General features: G+C 50.4%; 1 protein-coding gene across 1 annotated transcript in view; it reads left to right on the top strand.

The window, feature by feature from the left end:
• Nucleotides 1-3,396: 3,396 nt before the first annotated feature.
• CDC5L (cell division cycle 5 like) overlaps nucleotides 3,397-20,089 on the top strand; it is a 97,397-nt gene continuing 80,704 nt past the window's right edge. The window contains exon 1 of the mRNA XM_082250031.1: nucleotides 3,397-3,564. Within this exon, the coding sequence (XP_082106157.1) occupies nucleotides 3,520-3,564 (45 nt within the window). The 5' untranslated portion in view covers nucleotides 3,397-3,519. The remainder of the gene's footprint in view (nucleotides 3,565-20,089) is intronic.

Raw genomic sequence — 20,089 nt, forward strand, 5'->3', positions numbered from 1 at the left:
TGGATAGGCTAGGGTAGTATATAGACAGGCTAGGGTAGTATATGGACAGGCTAGAGAAGTATAGGGGCAGGCTAGGGTAGTATAAGGGCAGGCTAGGGTAGTATAAGGGCAGGCTAGGGCAGTGTATGGATAGGCTAGGGTAGTATAGGGCAGGCTAGGATAGTATAGAGGCAGGCTAGGGTAGTATAGGGGCAGGCTAGAGTAGTATATGGACAGGTTAGGGTCGTATAGCGACAGGCAAGGGTAGTATAGGGGCAGGCTAGGGCAGTAAATGGACAGGCTAGGGCAGTATAGGGGCGGGCTAATGTAGTATATGGACAGACTAGAGAAGTATAGGGGCAGGCTAGGGCAGTAAATGGACAGGCTATGGCAGTATAGGGGCGGGATAGGGTAGTATATAGACAGGCTAGGGTAGTATATGGACAGACTAGAGAAGTATAGGGGCAGGCTAGGGTAGTATATAGAGATGTCCCGAACTATTCGCCGGCGAACATCCTCTGTAATATAATTGCAGTTGCCTGCCAGTGAGTGTCAGGTCCACAGACTGTACTGTGCCCACTGTCCACCACTCATATAGGGTGGCACAGCACCTTGAAGATAAAAAATTAATTTAATTTTTCCTCTGTAATATAATTGCAGTTGCCTGCCAGTGAGTGTCAGGCCCACAGACTGTACTGTGCCCACTGCCCACCACTCATATAGGGTGGCACAGCACCTTACAGATAAAAAATGAATTACATTTTTCCTCTGTAATATAATTGCAGTTGCCTGCCAGTGAGTTTCAGGCCCACAGACTGTACTGTGCCCACTGCCCACCACTCATATAGGATGGCACAGTACATTGCACGGCGCACGCGCAGTGCCCCAAATTGGAAGTAAGAGGACCGACCAACCATCTTTTTCCATCTCCCGGTTCCTAAAATCTATTCCATACACCGGCCCCTGATAGGGAACAAAACAGAGATTAAACTGGTAAGAACAGATTTTTTTAATTTAAAAAAAAGAGGACAGCCTCTGCGGAGCTGGGTATTTTTTTGGCCGCGTTACTGAACGCTCATGCACAATGGCTGTAGGCTCATGCGTCCTTTTACGGAGGTGACAAACCTTGTCAGTCAAACCTAAGGCAACATCATCGACCTCATCCCATATGCGTTTTTTCTGGAGCGTGCCCTGCGAAGAGTACTGGATCAGGCTGTAGATGAGCATGAAGAGAAAGAGTTGTGGTCCCCATCACCACCAGAAGCAGCCTTGTCGTTGTCGATTGCTGGACCTGTGGCAACGCAGAGAGAGGAGTCTGAAGAAGAGAAGTCAGAGGAGGAAGGTGGCTTTGAGGAGGTGGAAGACCAACCACAGCAGGCGTCCCAGGGGGCTTGTTGTCACCTTTCGGGTGCACCCTTGGTGTTGTACGTGGCTGGGTGGAGGAAGAGACCTTCAATGACATCACTGAGGACAAGGAACGGGACATAGCTAGCTTGGTATCCAACCTTGTGCAAATGGGGAGTTTGCGGTTGTGCAAATGGACTGTTTGCGGTGCGTTAAACAGGAGTTTGGTCTGTCAGAGTTATGTCTGTCACTGTGAAGCGGGCGTAACCCTTATACTACCTGATCGATACAACATCATACCTGATCGTATTCACACACTGGGTGTTTTAAAGCACGTCATTCCAAACAATTTAGGAATGTTAGGTGATTTATGCCCTTTATGGATTAAAACCCAACTCTGCGTCAACTACGTAATTTTCCATGGGAGTTTTACCATGGATCCACCTCCGGCATGCCACAGTCCAGGTGTTAGTCCCCTTGAAACAACTTTTCCAATACTATTGTGGCCAGAAAGAGTCCCTGTGGGTTTTAAAATTCGCCTGCCTATTGAAGTCTAAGGCGGTTCGCCCGTTCGCAAACATTTGCGGAAGTTCGCAACATCTCTAGTAGTATAGGGGCAGGCTAGGGCAGTGTAAGGACAGGCTAGGATAGTATATAGGCAGGCTAGGGTAGTATAGGGGAAGGTTAGGGTAGTATATGGACAGGCTAGGGTAGTATATAGACAGGCTAGGGCAGTATTGGGGTAGTCTAGGGTCGGGCTAGGGCAGTAGGGGGAGGCGGAGCGGCCCAGGGGGCAGTTTTCATCATGACACACAAAACTGCTGGAAAAAATCTTGGGCATCAATTTGCTGGGTAAATAGAGGAAAAGGAGAGGCAGACTCGGTTCAATTTGCTGCCCCTCTCAAAGTTCCGCCTGGGTCCAATGGACCCAGTGGGATCCATGGTAGGACCGGCCTTGGCTGTGCATACGCAGCTCAGTTTACATCGCCGGAGAAGACTGTGTAAGCTGCACGTAGGTGCATTTTATAACAGATAAGACATTGCATTTTGCAATACAAATACTGCCTGTTTACGGAACGTTACTTCTCGCAGTCTTCTGTATCTGATTTTTCTCGTATGAAAATCGTTCGAAAACGGTACACATTATATAAAAATTGTATGAAAACGGTGCATATTATATAAAAATTGTATGAAAACGGTGCATATTATATAAAAATTGTACGAAAACGGTGCATATTATATAAAAATTGTACGAAAACGGAGCATATTATATAAAAATTGTACGAAAACGGTGCATATTATATAAAAATTGTATGAAAACGGTGCATATTATATAAAAATTGTACGAAAACAGTACACATTATATAAAAATTGTACGAAAATGGCACACATTATACGAAAATTGCTTGTTCTGTTCACATATGAGAAAAATGTTGTCCCTTTGGAAATGTTCCTTCACAAAGTCTGAATCGGATGTTGAAAGTTGTGCACGCTATACAATTTGATTACCTCGTAACTTTGAGATGAGAACGAGGGACACCTATTAGCATTTTATATACAACTATACTGTTTAGACCAAAATGAGGGACAAATGAGGAGGAAAGAGGGACAGAGGGTCTTTGTTCCCAATCAGGGACAGTCCCTCCAAATCAGGGACAGTTGGGAGCCATGCGATTTTCTCATAGTGTGTACAGCACCTCCATTTAGTTGGCTTTTGCCTTTACTTTCGCTTTAGACACTTTTACTGGCCATTCTGTCTTTTGACCATTAGACGGCGCTCTGTACAACACTAACTATATGCCAGCAGTGAGGCGCTCTGTTCCTGGGTGAAGGTGACCTATGACCAGCAGAGGGCGCTCCATATACACCCACACGCTCTGTGTTCTTCGGCTGTTGGAACGCATGTTGAAACGAAGAGCGCATGCGCAAAAAGTATTTTTGGTTGGAACGTCACTTCCGTTGCACAATCCGTTTGGGTAGCGGTAATCTGATAGAACACTGTCTTGTGTGGAAGGTGACCTCTAGCCAGCAGAGGGCGCGCTCCTCGAAGCAGCGCCGCTCTACCCGAAGGTCTCTTCTCGCTGGTGTTGGACGTAGAGCGTCACCGGCAGCCACAACAAGCGGGCCTGGATCGAGCGTGTTCCCCTGCGTGTGTAGTAGAGTTCTCGGTGCATTACGTGACCGAACACCGCCAACATGCCGCGGATTATGATAAAGGGCGGGGTGTGGCGGAACACGGAGGTGAGAAGGAGGAGTTAGAGTGGTTAGGTTACCTTGGTGATGGGTGCTGAGTGAGTGTACCCATCACTGGAGGAGGCAGGGACTCTGGTGGCCGCCATGACTGGAAATGCTGATTGCCTGGCTGTTGTGGTGGTGGGGGGTGAGGATGAGGAGTGTGTATACATGGTGGGGCAGTGAGTGGAAGAACATGGCAGGTGGGTATGGGGAGGACAGACATCAGGACTGGGCCCAGTCCCCCCCAGTGGTGGGTGTTGTGTGTTAGGCCTCATTTAAACAGACAGGCCAGCCGTCTATGAATGGGGCTGACCGTCTATGAATGAGTCCCCCCGTCTATGAATGAGTCCCCCCGTCTATGAATGAGTCCCCCCGTCTATGAATGGGGTCCCGCCGTCTATGAATGAGTCCCCCCGTCTATGAATGGGGTCCCGCCGTCTATGAATGAGTCCCCCCGTCTATGAATGGGTCCTGCCGTCTATGAATGAGTCCCCCCGTCTATGAATGGGTCCTGCCGTCTATGAATGGGGTCCTGCCGTCTATGAATGGGGTCCCGCCGTCTATGAATGAGTCCCGTTGTCTATGAATGAGTCCCGTTGTCTATGAATGAGTCCCGTTGTCTATGAATGAGTCCCGTTGTCTATGAATGAGTCCCGCTGTCTATGAATGGGGCCCGCTGTCTATGAATGGGGTCCTGCCGTTTATGAATGGGGTCCTGCCGTCTATGAATGGGGTCCCGCCGTCTATGAATGGGGTCCCGCCGTCTATGAATGGGGTCCCGCCGTCTATGAATGAGTCCCGCCGTCTATGAATGAGTCCCGCCGTCTATGAATGAGTCCCGCCGTCTATGAATGGGGTCCCGCCGTCTATGAATGGGGTCCCGCCGTCTATGAATGGGGTCCCGCCGTCTATGAATGGGGTCCCGCCGTCTATGAATGAGTCCCGCCGTCTATGAATGGGGCCCGCTGTCTATGAATGGGGCCCGCTGTCTATGAATGGGGTCCTGCCGTCTATGAATGGGGTCCTGCCGTCTATGAATGGGGTCCTGCCGTCTATGAATGGGGTCCCGCCGTCTATGAATGGGTCCCGCCGTCTATGAATGGGTCCCGCCGTCTATGAATGGGGTCCTGCAGTCTATAAATGAGTCCCGCCGTCTATGAATGGGGTCCCGCCGTCTATGAATGGGGCTGGCCGTCTATGAATGAGTCCCGCTGTCTATGAATGGGGTCCTGCCGTCTATGAATGGGGTCCTGCCGTCTATGAATGGGGTCCCGCCGTCTATGAATGGGGTCCCGCCGTCTATGAATGGGGTCCCGCCGTCTATGAATGGGGTCCCGCCGTCTATGAATGAGTCCCGTTGTCTATGAATGAGTCCCGTTGTCTATGAATGAGTCCCGCTGTCTATGAATGGGGCCCGCTGTCTATGAATGGGGTCCTGCCGTTTATGAATGGGGTCCTGCCGTCTATGAATGGGGTCCCGCCGTCTATGAATGAGTCCCGCCGTCTATGAATGGGGTCCCGCCGTCTATGAATGGGGTCCCGCCGTCTATGAATGAGTCCCGTTGTCTATGAATGAGTCCCGTTGTCTATGAATGAGTCCCGTTGTCTATGAATGAGTCCCGTTGTCTATGAATGAGTCCCGCTGTCTATGAATGGGGCCCGCTGTCTATGAATGGGGTCCTGCCGTCTATGAATGGGGTCCCGCCGTCTATGAATGGGTCCCGCCGTCTATGAATGGGGTCCTGCAGTCTATAAATGAGTCCCGCCGTCTATGAATGGGGTGCCGCCGTCTATGAATGGGGCTGGCCGTCTATGAATGAGTCCCGCCGTCTATGAATGAGTCCCGCTGTCTATGAATGGGGTCCTGCCGTCTATGAATGGGGTCCTGCCGTCTATGAATGGGGTCCTGCCGTCTATGAATGGGGTCCTGCCGTCTATGAATGGGGTCCCGCCGTCTATGAATGGGGTCCCGCCGTCTATGAATGGGGTCCCGCCGTCTATGAATGGGGTCCCGCCGTCTATGAATGGGGTCCCGCCGTCTATGAATGAGTCCCGCCGTCTATGAATGAGTCCCGCCGTCTATGAATGAGTCCCGCCGTCTATGAATGGGTCCCGCCGTCTATGAATGGGTCCCGCTGTCTATGAATGAAGATGGCAGTCTATGAATGAGTCCCCCTGTCTATGAATGAGTCCCCCTGTCTATGAATGGGGTCCCGTTGTCTATGAATGGGGCCCGCTGTCTATGAATGAAGATGGCAGTCTATGAATGAGTCCCCCTGTCTATGAATGAGTCCCGCCGTCTATGAATGAGTCCCGCCGTCTATGAATGGGTCCCGCCGTCTATGAATGGGTCCCGCCGTCTATGAATGGGTCCCGCTGTCTATGAATGAAGATGGCAGTCTATGAATGAGTCTCCCTGTCTATGAATGAGTCTCCCTGTCTATGAATGAGTCCCCCTGTCTATGAATGGGGTCCCGCTGTCTATGAATGGGGTCCCGCCGTCTATGAATGAGTCCCGCCGTCTATGAATGAAGCTGGCCGTCTATGAATGGGTCCCGCTGTCTATGAATGAAGATGGCCGTCTATGAATGGGGGCCGCCGTCTATGAATGGGGCTGACTGTCTATGAATGGGGTCCCGCCGTCTATGAATGGGGCCTGCCATCTATGAATGAGTCCCGCCGTCTATGAATGAAGCTGGCCATCTATGAATGGGGTCCCGCCGTCTATGAATGGGGTCCCGCCGTCTATGAATGAGTCCCGCCGTCTATGAATGAGTCCCGCCGTCTATGAATGAGTCCCGCCGTCTATGAATGAGTCCCGCCGTCTATGAATGGGGTCCCGCCGTCTATGAATGGGGTCCCGCCGTCTATGAATGAGTCCCGCCGTCTATGAATGAGTCCCGTTGTCTATGAATGGGGCCCGCTCTCTATGAATGGGGTCCTGCCGTCTATGAATGGGGTCCTGCCGTCTATGAATGGGGTCCTGCCGTCTATGAATGGGGTCCTGCCGTCTATGAATGGGGTCCCGCCGTCTATGAATGGGTCCCGCCGTCTATGAATGGGGTCCTGCAGTCTATAAATGAGTCCCGCCGTCTATGAATGGGGTCCCGCCGTCTATGAATGGGGCTGGCCGTCTATGAATGAGTCCCGCCGTCTATGAATGAGTCCCGCTGTCTATGAATGGGGTCCTGCCGTCTATGAATGGGGTCCTGCCGTCTATGAATGGGGTCCTGCCGTCTATGAATGGGGTCCTGCCGTCTATGAATGGGGTCCTGCCGTCTATGAATGGGGTCCTGCCGTCTATGAATGGGGTCCCGCCGTCTATGAATGGGGTCCCGCCGTCTATGAATGGGGTCCCGCCGTCTATGAATGGGGTCCCGCCGTCTATGAATGAGTCCCGTTGTCTATGAATGAGTCCCGTTGTCTATGAATGAGTCCCGCTGTCTATGAATGGGGCCCGCTGTCTATGAATGGGGTCCTGCCGTTTATGAATGGGGTCCTGCCGTCTATGAATGGGGTCCCGCCGTCTATGAATGAGTCCCGCCGTCTATGAATGGGGTCCCGCCGTCTATGAATGGGGTCCCGTTGTCTATGAATGAGTCCCGTTGTCTATGAATGAGTCCCGTTGTCTATGAATGAGTCCCGTTGTCTATGAATGAGTCCCGCTGTCTATGAATGGGGCCCGCTGTCTATGAATGGGGTCCTGCCGTCTATGAATGGGGTCCCGCCGTCTATGAATGGGTCCCGCCGTCTATGAATGGGGTCCTGCAGTCTATAAATGAGTCCCGCCGTCTATGAATGGGGTCCCGCCGTCTATGAATGGGGCTGGCCGTCTATGAATGAGTCCCGCCGTCTATGAATGGGGTCCTGCCGTCTATGAATGGGGTCCTGCCGTCTATGAATGGGGTCCTGCCGTCTATGAATGGGGTCCTGCCGTCTATGAATGGGGTCCTGCCGTCTATGAATGGGGTCCCGCCGTCTATGAATGGGGTCCCGCCGTCTATGAATGGGGTCCCGCCGTCTATGAATGGGGCTGGCCGTCTATGAATGAGTCCCGCCGTCTATGAATGAGTCCCGCCGTCTATGAATGGGTCCCGCCGTCTATGAATGGGTCCCGCCGTCTATGAATGGGTCCCGCCGTCTATGAATGAAGATGGCAGTCTATGAATGAGTCCCCCCGTCTATGAATGAGTCCCGCCGTCTATGAATGGGGTCCCGCCGTCTATGAATGAGTCCCGCCGTCTATGAATGAGTCCCGCCGTCTATGAATGAGTCCCGCCGTCTATGAATGAGTCCCGCCGTCTATGAATGGGGTCCCGCCGTCTATGAATGGGGTCCCGCCGTCTATGAATGGGGTCCCGCCGTCTATGAATGAGTCCCGCCGTCTATGAATGGGGCCCGCTGTCTATGAATGGGGCCCGCTGTCTATGAATGGGGTCCTGCCGTCTATGAATGGGGTCCTGCCGTCTATGAATGGGGTCCTGCCGTCTATGAATGGGGTCCCGCCGTCTATGAATGGGTCCCGCCGTCTATGAATGGGGTCCTGCAGTCTATAAATGAGTCCCGCCGTCTATGAATGGGGTCCCGCCGTCTATGAATGGGGCTGGCCGTCTATGAATGAGTCCCGCCGTCTATGAATGAGTCCCGCTGTCTATGAATGGGGTCCTGCCGTCTATGAATGGGGTCCTGCCGTCTATGAATGGGGTCCCGCCGTCTATGAATGGGGTCCCGCCGTCTATGAATGGGGTCCCGCCGTCTATGAATGGGGTCCCGCCGTCTATGAATGGGGTCCCGCCGTCTATGAATGAGTCCCGTTGTCTATGAATGAGTCCCGTTGTCTATGAATGAGTCCCGTTGTCTATGAATGAGTCCCGCTGTCTATGAATGGGGCCCGCTGTCTATGAATGGGGTCCTGCCGTTTATGAATGGGGTCCTGCCGTCTATGAATGGGGTCCCGCCGTCTATGAATGAGTCCCGCCGTCTATGAATGGGGTCCCGCCGTCTATGAATGGGGTCCCGCCGTCTATGAATGAGTCCCGTTGTCTATGAATGAGTCCCGTTGTCTATGAATGAGTCCCGTTGTCTATGAATGAGTCCCGTTGTCTATGAATGAGTCCCGCTGTCTATGAATGGGGCCCGCTGTCTATGAATGGGGTCCTGCCGTCTATGAATGGGGTCCCGCCGTCTATGAATGGGTCCCGCCGTCTATGAATGGGGTCCTGCAGTCTATAAATGAGTCCCGCCGTCTATGAATGGGGTCCCGCCGTCTATGAATGGGGCTGGCCGTCTATGAATGAGTCCCGCCGTCTATGAATGAGTCCCGCTGTCTATGAATGGGGTCCTGCCGTCTATGAATGGGGTCCTGCCGTCTATGAATGGGGTCCTGCCGTCTATGAATGGGGTCCTGCCGTCTATGAATGGGGTCCCGCCGTCTATGAATGGGGTCCCGCCGTCTATGAATGGGGTCCCGCCGTCTATGAATGAGTCCCGCCGTCTATGAATGAGTCCCGCCGTCTATGAATGAGTCCCGCCGTCTATGAATGAGTCCCGCCGTCTATGAATGGGTCCCGCTGTCTATGAATGAAGATGGCAGTCTATGAATGAGTCCCCCTGTCTATGAATGAGTCCCCCTGTCTATGAATGGGGTCCCGTTGTCTATGAATGGGGCCCGCTGTCTATGAATGGGGCCCGCTGTCTATGAATGGGGTCCTGCCGTCTATGAATGGGGTCCCGCCGTCTATGAATGGGTCCCGCCGTCTATGAATGGGGTCCTGCAGTCTATAAATGAGTCCCGCCGTCTATGAATGGGGTCCCGCCGTCTATGAATGGGTCCCGCTGTCTATGAATGAAGATGGCAGTCTATGAATGAGTCCCCCTGTCTATGAATGAGTCCCGCCGTCTATGAATGAGTCCCGCCGTCTATGAATGGGTCCCGCCGTCTATGAATGGGTCCCGCCGTCTATGAATGGGTCCCGCTGTCTATGAATGAAGATGGCAGTCTATGAATGAGTCTCCCTGTCTATGAATGAGTCTCCCTGTCTATGAATGAGTCCCCCTGTCTATGAATGGGGTCCCGCTGTCTATGAATGGGGTCCCGCCGTCTATGAATGAGTCCCGCCGTCTATGAATGAAGCTGGCCGTCTATGAATGGGTCCCGCTGTCTATGAATGAAGATGGCCGTCTATGAATGGGGGCCGCCGTCTATGAATGGGGCTGACTGTCTATGAATGGGGTCCCGCCGTCTATGAATGGGGCCTGCCATCTATGAATGAGTCCCGCCGTCTATGAATGAAGCTGGCCATCTATGAATGGGGTCCCGCCGTCTATGAATGGGGTCCCGCCGTCTATGAATGAGTCCCGCCGTCTATGAATGAGTCCCGCCGTCTATGAATGAGTCCCGCCGTCTATGAATGAGTCCCGCCGTCTATGAATGGGGTCCCGCCGTCTATGAATGGGGTCCCGCCGTCTATGAATGGGGTCCCGCCGTCTATGAATGAGTCCCGCCGTCTATGAATGAGTCCCGTTGTCTATGAATGGGGCCCGCTCTCTATGAATGGGGTCCTGCCGTCTATGAATGGGGTCCTGCCGTCTATGAATGGGGTCCTGCCGTCTATGAATGGGGTCCTGCCGTCTATGAATGGGGTCCCGCCGTCTATGAATGGGTCCCGCCGTCTATGAATGGGGTCCTGCAGTCTATAAATGAGTCCCGCCGTCTATGAATGGGGTCCCGCCGTCTATGAATGGGGCTGGCCGTCTATGAATGAGTCCCGCCGTCTATGAATGAGTCCCGCTGTCTATGAATGGGGTCCTGCCGTCTATGAATGGGGTCCTGCCGTCTATGAATGGGGTCCTGCCGTCTATGAATGGGGTCCTGCCGTCTATGAATGGGGTCCCGCCGTCTATGAATGGGGTCCCGCCGTCTATGAATGGGGTCCCGCCGTCTATGAATGGGGTCCCGCCGTCTATGAATGAGTCCCGTTGTCTATGAATGAGTCCCGTTGTCTATGAATGAGTCCCGCTGTCTATGAATGGGGCCCGCTGTCTATGAATGGGGTCCTGCCGTTTATGAATGGGGTCCTGCCGTCTATGAATGGGGTCCCGCCGTCTATGAATGAGTCCCGCCGTCTATGAATGGGGTCCCGCCGTCTATGAATGGGGTCCCGCCGTCTATGAATGAGTCCCGTTGTCTATGAATGAGTCCCGTTGTCTATGAATGAGTCCCGTTGTCTATGAATGAGTCCCGTTGTCTATGAATGAGTCCCGCTGTCTATGAATGGGGCCCGCTGTCTATGAATGGGGTCCTGCCGTCTATGAATGGGGTCCCGCCGTCTATGAATGGGTCCCGCCGTCTATGAATGGGGTCCTGCAGTCTATAAATGAGTCCCGCCGTCTATGAATGGGGTCCCGCCGTCTATGAATGGGGCTGGCCGTCTATGAATGAGTCCCGCCGTCTATGAATGGGGTCCTGCCGTCTATGAATGGGGTCCTGCCGTCTATGAATGGGGTCCTGCCGTCTATGAATGGGGTCCTGCCGTCTATGAATGGGGTCCTGCCGTCTATGAATGGGGTCCCGCCGTCTATGAATGGGGTCCCGCCGTCTATGAATGGGGTCCCGCCGTCTATGAATGGGGCTGGCCGTCTATGAATGAGTCCCGCCGTCTATGAATGAGTCCCGCCGTCTATGAATGGGTCCCGCCGTCTATGAATGGGTCCCGCCGTCTATGAATGAAGATGGCAGTCTATGAATGAGTCCCCCTGTCTATGAATGGGGTCCCGTTGTCTATGAATGGGGCCCGCTGTCTATGAATGGGGCCCGCTGTCTATGAATGGGGTCCTGCCGTCTATGAATGGGGTCCTGCCGTCTATGAATGGGGTCCCGCCGTCTATGAATGGGTCCCGCCGTCTATGAATGGGGTCCTGCAGTCTATAAATGAGTCCCGCCGTCTATGAATGGGGTCCCGCCGTCTATGAATGGGTCCCGCTGTCTATGAATGAAGATGGCAGTCTATGAATGAGTCCCCCTGTCTATGAATGAGTCCCCCTGTCTATGAATGAGTCCCGCCGTCTATGAATGAGTCCCGCCGTCTATGAATGGGTCCCGCCGTCTATGAATGGGTCCCGCTGTCTATGAATGAAGATGGCAGTCTATGAATGAGTCCCCCTGTCTATGAATGAGTCCCCCTGTCTATGAATGGGGTCCCGCTGTCTATGAATGGGGTCCCGCCGTCTATGAATGAGTCCCGCCGTCTATGAATGAAGCTGGCCGTCTATGAATGGGTCCCGCTGTCTATGAATGAAGATGGCCGTCTATGAATGGGGGCCGCCGTCTATGAATGGGGCTGACTGTCTATGAATGGGGTCCCGCCGTCTATGAATGGGGCCTGCCATCTATGAATGAGTCCCGCCGTCTATGAATGAAGCTGGCCATCTATGAATGGGGTCCCGCCGTCTATGAATGAGTCCCCCCGTCTATGAATGGGTCCCGCTGTCTATGAATGAAGCTGGCCGTCTATGAATGGGGTCCCGCTCTCTATGAATGAAGCCGGCTGTCTATGAATGAGGCCCCTCGTCTATGAATGGGTCCCGCCGTCTATGAATGGGGTCCCGCCGTCTATGAATGGGGTCCCGCCGTCTATGAATGGGGTCCCGCCGTCTATGAATGAGTCCCGTTGTCTATGAATGGGGCCCGCTGTCTATGAATGGGGCCCGCTGTCTATGAATGGGGTCCTGCCGTCTATGAATGGGGTCCCGCCGTCTATGAATGGGTCCCGCCGTCTATGAATGGGGTCCCGCCGTCTATGAATGGGGTCCCGCCGTCTATGAATGGGGCTGGCCGTCTATGAATGAGTCCCGCCGTCTATGAATGGGGTCCTGCCGTCTATGAATGGGGTCCTGCCGTCTATGAATGGGGTCCTGCCGTCTATGAATGGGGTCCTGCCGTCTATGAATGGGGTCCCGCCGTCTATGAATGGGGTCCCGCCGTCTATGAATGAGTCCCGTTGTCTATGAATGAGTCCCGTTGTCTATGAATGGGGCCCGCTGTCTATGAATGGGGTCCTGCCGTCTATGAATGGGGTCCTGCCGTCTATGAATGGGGTCCCGCCGTCTATGAATGGGGTCCCGCCGTCTATGAATGGGGCTGGCCGTCTATGAATGAGTCCCGCCGTCTATGAATGGGGCTGGCCGTCTATGAATGAGTCCCGCCGTCTATGAATGGGTCCCGCTGTCTATGAATGAAGATGGCCGTCTATGAATGAGTCCCCCTGTCTATGAATGAGTCCCCCTGTCTATGAATGAGTCCCCCTGTCTATGAATGGGGTCCCGCTGTCTATGAATGGGGTCCCGCCGTCTATGAATGAGTCCCGCCGTCTATGAATGAAGCTGGCCGTCTATGAATGGGTCCCGCTGTCTATGAATGAAGATGGCCGTCTATGAATGGGGGCCGCCGTCTATGAATGGGGCTGACTGTCTATGAATGGGGTCCCGCCGTCTATGAATGGGGCCTGCCATCTATGAATGAGTCCCGCCGTCTATGAATGAAGCTGGCCATCTATGAATGGGGTCCCGCCGTCTATGAATGGGGCCTGCCATCTATGAATGAGTCCCGCCGTCTATGAATGAAGCTGGCCATCTATGAATGGGGTCCCGCCGTCTATGAATGAGTCCCCCCGTCTATGAATGGGTCCCGCTCTCTATGAATGAAGCCGGCTGTCTATGAATGAGGCCCCCCGTCTATGAATGGGTCCCGCCGTCTATGAATGGGGGCCGCCGTCTATGAATGGGGTCCCCCGTCTATGAATGAGTCCAGCCATCTATGAATGGGGGCTGCCGTCTATGAATGGGGTCCCGCTCTCTATGAATGAAGCCGGCTGTCTATGAATGAAGCTGGCTGTCTATGAATGGGGTCCCCCGTCTATGAATGGGGGCCGCCGTCTATGAATGGGGTTCCGCTGTTTATGAATGAGTCCCGCTCTCTATGAATGAAGCCGGCTGTCTATGAATGGGGTCCGCCGTCTATGAATGGGGCCCTCCGTCTATGAATGGGGCCCGCTGTCTATGACGGCCATCTATGAATGGGGCCCGCCGTCTATGACGGCTGTCTATGAATGAGGCCGGCTGTCTATGAATTTATAAGAAAAGCTCAAGAAAAATGTATCCCTTTAAATGTTTTGTGTGTCTGTAGGTCTGTTGTGCTTCAGTTCTGGTGTTAAAAATCCTGCTTGCTGCATTTTTGGTCAGTTAAAAAAAAAAACACACCAAAAACGCACATCTCTCTGTTGAAATGCTTTGAAAATGCAGCAAGAAGGCATCAATAACGCACCAGTTTTTGATGCGGTTTTTGAGTCACGTGACCTATGAAAAACAGGGGCACAGTAAAATCGTGGCATTTTTGACGTCCTTATTGGCACCTTTTTTCTTTAATAGAAAAATGCAGAAAACGCTATTTTCAGCCGATCGGTTTTGTCCGGAATTTGGGTGCATCTCTGGTACTTTTTATTTTCTCCATCACTTCATCCCGCACAATTATTACCTTTTTGTATCACATGACTGACCCTCCGTGTTTAGATTGTCAGCTCTAACAAGCAGGGCCCTCTGATCCCTCTTGTATTGTACCTGTATTCATGTTGTAAAGCACTGCGCAAACTTGGCGCTATTCTGTATAATAATAATAGTGACAATCGCTCCATCTATGACCGGCTTTAGTGATTACAGTACACAGAATAAATAAAGAAGTTTAAGAGCCGGTGTTCTAAACTTTAGTCGGACCTATGAAAATTCTGAACCCTCGTCACTTCCGGTGACACTACATCATAACCCAGCTGATGCGAGCCCCGGTGCGCATTCGCACAAGGCATTTTCAAGGTCCAATTAAATTCTAATACTCACGAACAGCTGAGAGGAGGAGGGGCTGAGGTGGGATGCGCACATCGCTGCGGGATAATGTTACAACACCGCCGCGTCATTGAGCAAGGAACATGTTGCAGAGCTGACTTAGAGGAGGCGGGAAGGAAGTGAATACTTATACTAAATAGTAATGATAAAAAATAATAAGAAATACTAAACCTTTTTTATCATGACTATTTAGTATGAGTATTCACTTCCTTCCCGCCTCCTCTAAGTCAGCTCTACGCGGCGGTGTTGTAACATTTCCCGCAGCCATGTGTGCGTCCCTCCTCAGCCCCTCCTCCTCTCAGCTGTTCGTGAGTATTAGAATTTAATCGGACCTAGAAAATGCCTTGTGCGCATGCGCACCGGGGCTCGCAGCAGCTGGTGGTGACAGAGCGTCCCCCGGAAGTGACGAGGGTCCGGAAATTTTTACGGGTCCAACTAAATTTTAGAACACCGGTTCACACTACCGCGACCAGAAAGTCGCCCCATGAAGGAGTGACTTTTTAGCACGGCTTTGAAGAGACTTAAATGATGGGCAACTTTGCCTGTGGGGAATGCCTGGGTAATCTTTTTCTTCTTCCTGGAAAGTCTGATCACAGTCGCTTGAAAATAGAAAAGGATCCGACTTGGAGGCGACTCCCATTGAAGTCTATGTGCACAAGTTGGATAGAGGTCGCCTTGAAGTAGTACAGGAACCTTTTCTGAAGTCGGAGCGACTTCAGTAGTGCATATTAAGGCGGTTCTCATTCATTTACATTGAATTTGTAATGACAAGCGACTTGAGGGCACACAAGTCGCGTCCCAGTTATACTTACCTAGGTGGATGCAGCATCGGTCCGATAGCGCCTCTACACTGAGAACTGAGCAATTGAACACCGCTGAGGGGAAGAGAAGCGGCCAGCTCAGGCTTTCAGTGACACGCTGAGAGGCTGAGCCAGGCCCCAACACCTGGCAGATCCTGACTCTGTGGTCGTGATGACGCGGTGCCTGAACTGACATCTGTAACATCAGCAGAGAGAGGACTTCAGCTGAAAACAGGTCACAGGAGTGCAGGACGAACTGCACTCCTGTGATCCATAGGAGAAGTACAGCCAAACAAGCTTCGGCTGTACTTCTCCTTTAATCTCCCTAAAGCTGGCCATAGAGAGATTGAAGTTCAGCAGAAACCAGTTCAATCCATCTTTGGGCAGGCTGGTTGTACTGGAGTAAATCTTTCAATCAACCTCTGTATACCCCCCTGCCGGGTTTTATTTCTTGTGCAATCACTGCCTGTGGCTATAGCTGCCTGAAATGATCATTGTATTCCTATGGCGGGGAATCCTCCTGCTGTCACAATAAAACAGCGCAGCGAGAGGGATTCCCCCATTAACACTGATTAAATTGATTGGGAAATTGAGTGTTTTTCTTTCCTTTGAGAGCCGGTTCACATTTGTGCGGCTGCGGCGTTCGCATGTAATGTCGTAGCGCACTGCTCCTTCATTACATGCGATCGGCTGTGCGGTGCGAGTTTAGCAGCCGCATCAGGATCGGATCGCACAGCGGTTCACACTTGTGCGATCCAATCCTGTACGAACTGCAAGATCGCACTGCGATATGCGATCAAACTGGGGGTGTCGTTAAGATTATATTGACACCCCCAGCGTATCGCATATGGCAGTGTGAACTGCCGGGGGTGCGTTTGCGATGCGGGAAAAGGCTGCGGATTCGCAGCCTTCCCGCATCGCATAAGTGTGAACCGGGGCTCAACCGTAGTTAAAGGAAAAAAAATTGCAAAATCTTTGACCAGCCTAAGGAGGACACAGACAGCAATAAAAACGGACAGGTACTCAAATTCCTCTCTGTGCTATGCAAAACTTAGTGGAACTGTAGCCTATGAAAATAAAATTGGCAGACATGTAGGTTTTTAATTACTTGCCGACCAGCTGTTGTACTTATACTGCGACAGGTTTGACCTGTACGTCGTTACACTGGACAGATAGTGGGGGCGCGTGCACGTGCTGATTGGTCATGGGGGGAGCCAATCAGCAGGTCCGGCGACTGCGATGTTCGCCGGGCTCTTGAGATCGCTCACCATAGATGTAAACACGGCAGACCGCTGTTCTGTAAGTAATCAACACAGGGATTCTATGTTTCTCCTATTTAGGAACACAGGTCTCTGTATTAATCCAGCAAGCCCCCCCCACACAGTTAAAAAGCATCCCCTAGGGCAGTGATGGCAAACCTTGACACCCCAGATGTTTTGGAACTACATTTCCCATGATGCTCATACACTCTGCATTGTAGTTTAGCATCATGGGAAATGTAGTTCCAAAACATCTGGGGTGCCAAGGTTTGCCATCACTGCCCTAGGGACACATTTAACCCTTTGATCGCCTCTGGTGATAACCCCTTCCCTGCCAGTGGCATTATTACAGTAGCAGTGCATATTTTTAGCACTGATTACTGTAGTAATGTCAATGGTACCCCCAAAAGTGTCAAAAATGTCAGTTAGGTGTCCGATCTGTCCGCCACAATGTTGCAGTCCACTAAAAATCGCTGGTTTAGCGATCTCATTACTAGTAAAAAAACAAATACAAAATAAATAAAAATTACATAAATCTTTCCCCTAGTTTGTAGACACGATAAAGTTTGCGCAAACCAATCAATATTCACATATTGGGTTGTTTTCTTACCAAAAAATATGTAGCAGAATACAAATTGGCCTAAAATGATGAAAACATTGGATTTTTAATTTTATTTATTTTGGGAATGTTTTTAGCAGAAAGTAAAAAATATTTTTTTTTTTTGTTCCAGAATTGTAGCTCTTTTTGTTTATATCGGAAAACAAAAAAAAAAAAAGGCGAGGTTACCAAATACCACCAAAATAAAGCTCTATCTGTGGGAAAAACCGGTCATCAATTTTATTTTGGTACAGCGTCGCACAATTGCGCAATTGTCAAAGTAACGCAGTGCTGTATCACAAAAAATGGCCTGGTCGATTAGGGGGTAACTACAGTGCATCCAGAAAGTATTCACAGTGATTCACTTTTCCCACATTTTGTTATGTTACAGCCTTATTCCAAAATGGATTAAATTATTTTCCTCAAAATTCTACAAACAATATCCCATAATGACAAGGTGATAGAAGTTTGTTTTAAATCTTTGCAAATTTATGAAAAATAAAAAACGAACTCCCATGTACATAATTATTCACAGCCTTTACTCAAAACTTTGTTGAAATACCTTTGGCACCAATTACAGCCTCAAGTATTTTTGAATATGATGCTACAAGCTTGGCACACCTATTTTTTGGGCAGTTTCTCCCATTCTTCTTTGCAGGACCTCTCAAGTTCCATCAGTTTGGATGGGGAGCGTCAGTGCACAGCCATTTTCAGATCTCTCCAGAGATGTTCAATCGAGTTCAAGTTTGGGTTCTGGCTGGGCCACTCAAGGACATTCACAGAGTTGTCCTGTAAATACTCCTTTGTTATCTTAGCTGTGTGCTTAGGGTCATTGACCTGTTGGAAGATGAACCTTTGCCCCAGTTTGATGTCCAGAGTGCTCTGGAGTAGGATTTCATCAAGGATGTCTCTGTACATTGCTGCATTCATCTTTTCTTCGATCCTGACTAGTCTCCAAGTTTCTGCCGCTGAAAAACATCCCCACCGCATGATGCTGCCACCACCATGCTTCACTGTAGGGATCTTATTGGCCAGGTAATGAGCAGTGCCTGGTTTTCTGCAGACATGACACTTGCCAATGAAGTCAATCTTTTTTTTCATCAGACCAAAGAATTTTGTTTCTCATGGTCTGAGAGTTCTCCAGGTGCCTTTTGGCAAACTCCAGACGGGCTGTCATGTGCTTTTTACTGGAAAGTGGCTTCCATCTGGCCACTTTACCATACAGGCCTGATTGGTGGAGTGCTGCAGAGATGATTGTTTTTCTGGAAGGTTCTCCTCTCTCCACAGAGAAATGCTGGAGCTCTGTCAGAGTGACCATCGGGTTCTTGGTCACACCTCTGACCAAGATCCTTCTCCCCTGATCGCTCAGTTTGGCCAGATGGCCCACTCTAGGAAGAGTCTCGGTGGTTCCAAACTTCTTCCATTTACAGATGATGGAGGCCACTGTGTTCATTGGGACATTCAATGCTGCAGAAATCTATACCCTTCCCTTTGCCTCGATACAATCCTGTCTTGGAGGTCTTCTTTGGACTTGGTTTGTGCTCTGACATGCGCTACTAACTGTGGAACCTTATACAGACAGGTGAATGCCTTTCTAAATAATGTCCAATCAATTGAATTTACTACAGGTGAACTCCAATCAAGCTGTAAAAACATCTCCAGGATAAAAATGGAAGCAGGATGCACCTGAGCTCATTTTTAAGTGTTGTGGCAAAGGCTGTGAATACTTATGTACATGTGATTTTTTTTTTTTTTTTTCCATAAATTTGCAAAGATTTCAAACAAACTTCTTTCACGTTGTCATTATGGGTATTGTTTGTAGAATTTTAAGTAAAATAATGAATCTAATCCATTTTGGAATAAGGCTGCAATATAAAATGTGGGAGAAGTGAAGCGCTGTGAATACTTTCTGGATGCACTGTATGCTTACGGGAAGTTGCATACAAAGCATCACCACAATTTGAAAATCCTTATTGAGTCCTTGGTGCTCAGTGCACATAGCACTTGGTAGCAAAAGAAGGGAGCAGCCCCGCTCCAGGTGAGAGCTCCCAGGAAATTGTGTGCAGGTCCAGTCCGTGGTCTGGGCAATGTATCCAAAACGATTGACCGCACTTCCAAATGCTAGGAGATCTTTATTATTGTAAAAACATCCAACACCTTCTGATGTGTGTCATGAAGTCTCTTTGATTTTATTTGTTGGATGTTTTTACAATATTAAAGATCTCCTAGCATTTGGAAGTGCGGTCAATTGTTTTTCATTGGACACACAGCACTTGGTCCTGTTCAGATACATAAAGTGGATATTAAATGACATTTCTTTGTGCTGACTGTAGCTCCACCCCAGCCTAAAGACCAATTTATGGGAGTGCCTCTTTATTCCGCACCTCTGTCATCTAATCTTCCAGCCCTGTGCATCTTATGCTGTTCCCTTTGACCACCTTTCCTGAAAACGGGACAGACAGATGACTGAGTCTAGACCTGCCAGCTGCCATTGGAAAGAGGCACTACAGTAGTAGCTGGCTACTGGTGTTGTGAATGACGGTGTACTAGCGACAAGCATCACATCCACACACGCCACCTACTACACTAGGCACCCTCCTCCGGAACAGCAGGCAGGTGGGTCAGATCTCATTTGTCTGACAGAGACTAGTGTAGTAGCTGGTGTTTATTGTAAATGATGGCGTTCATCTCTATTGCGCTTACATTTGCAACAGCACAAGACATTAACTACTACAACAATTTCTGTCTAACTCCTCTACAAATGAATTGGGGTTCCTGCTCACTGAAAGCAATAAATTAATCTTGCATTGCTAACCCCTATCGCTTTCTTCTTCATGTTCTACTTCATATTCTGTCCTTTCTGAGGAGGAGTAATGTATGAGTGTCGCCCTGTAGATGGGGGATTTTACTGACTGTCCTTTGTGCACCGTCACTCAGAACAAATTCTGTATTTGTCTCCTTGAGAGCAGCGTGGTTGGGCA

This window comes from Pelophylax lessonae, assembly GCF_965119305.1.
Source record: "Pelophylax lessonae genome assembly, chromosome: 3".
In the NCBI taxonomy this organism is placed as follows: Eukaryota; Metazoa; Chordata; class Amphibia; order Anura; family Ranidae; genus Pelophylax; species Pelophylax lessonae.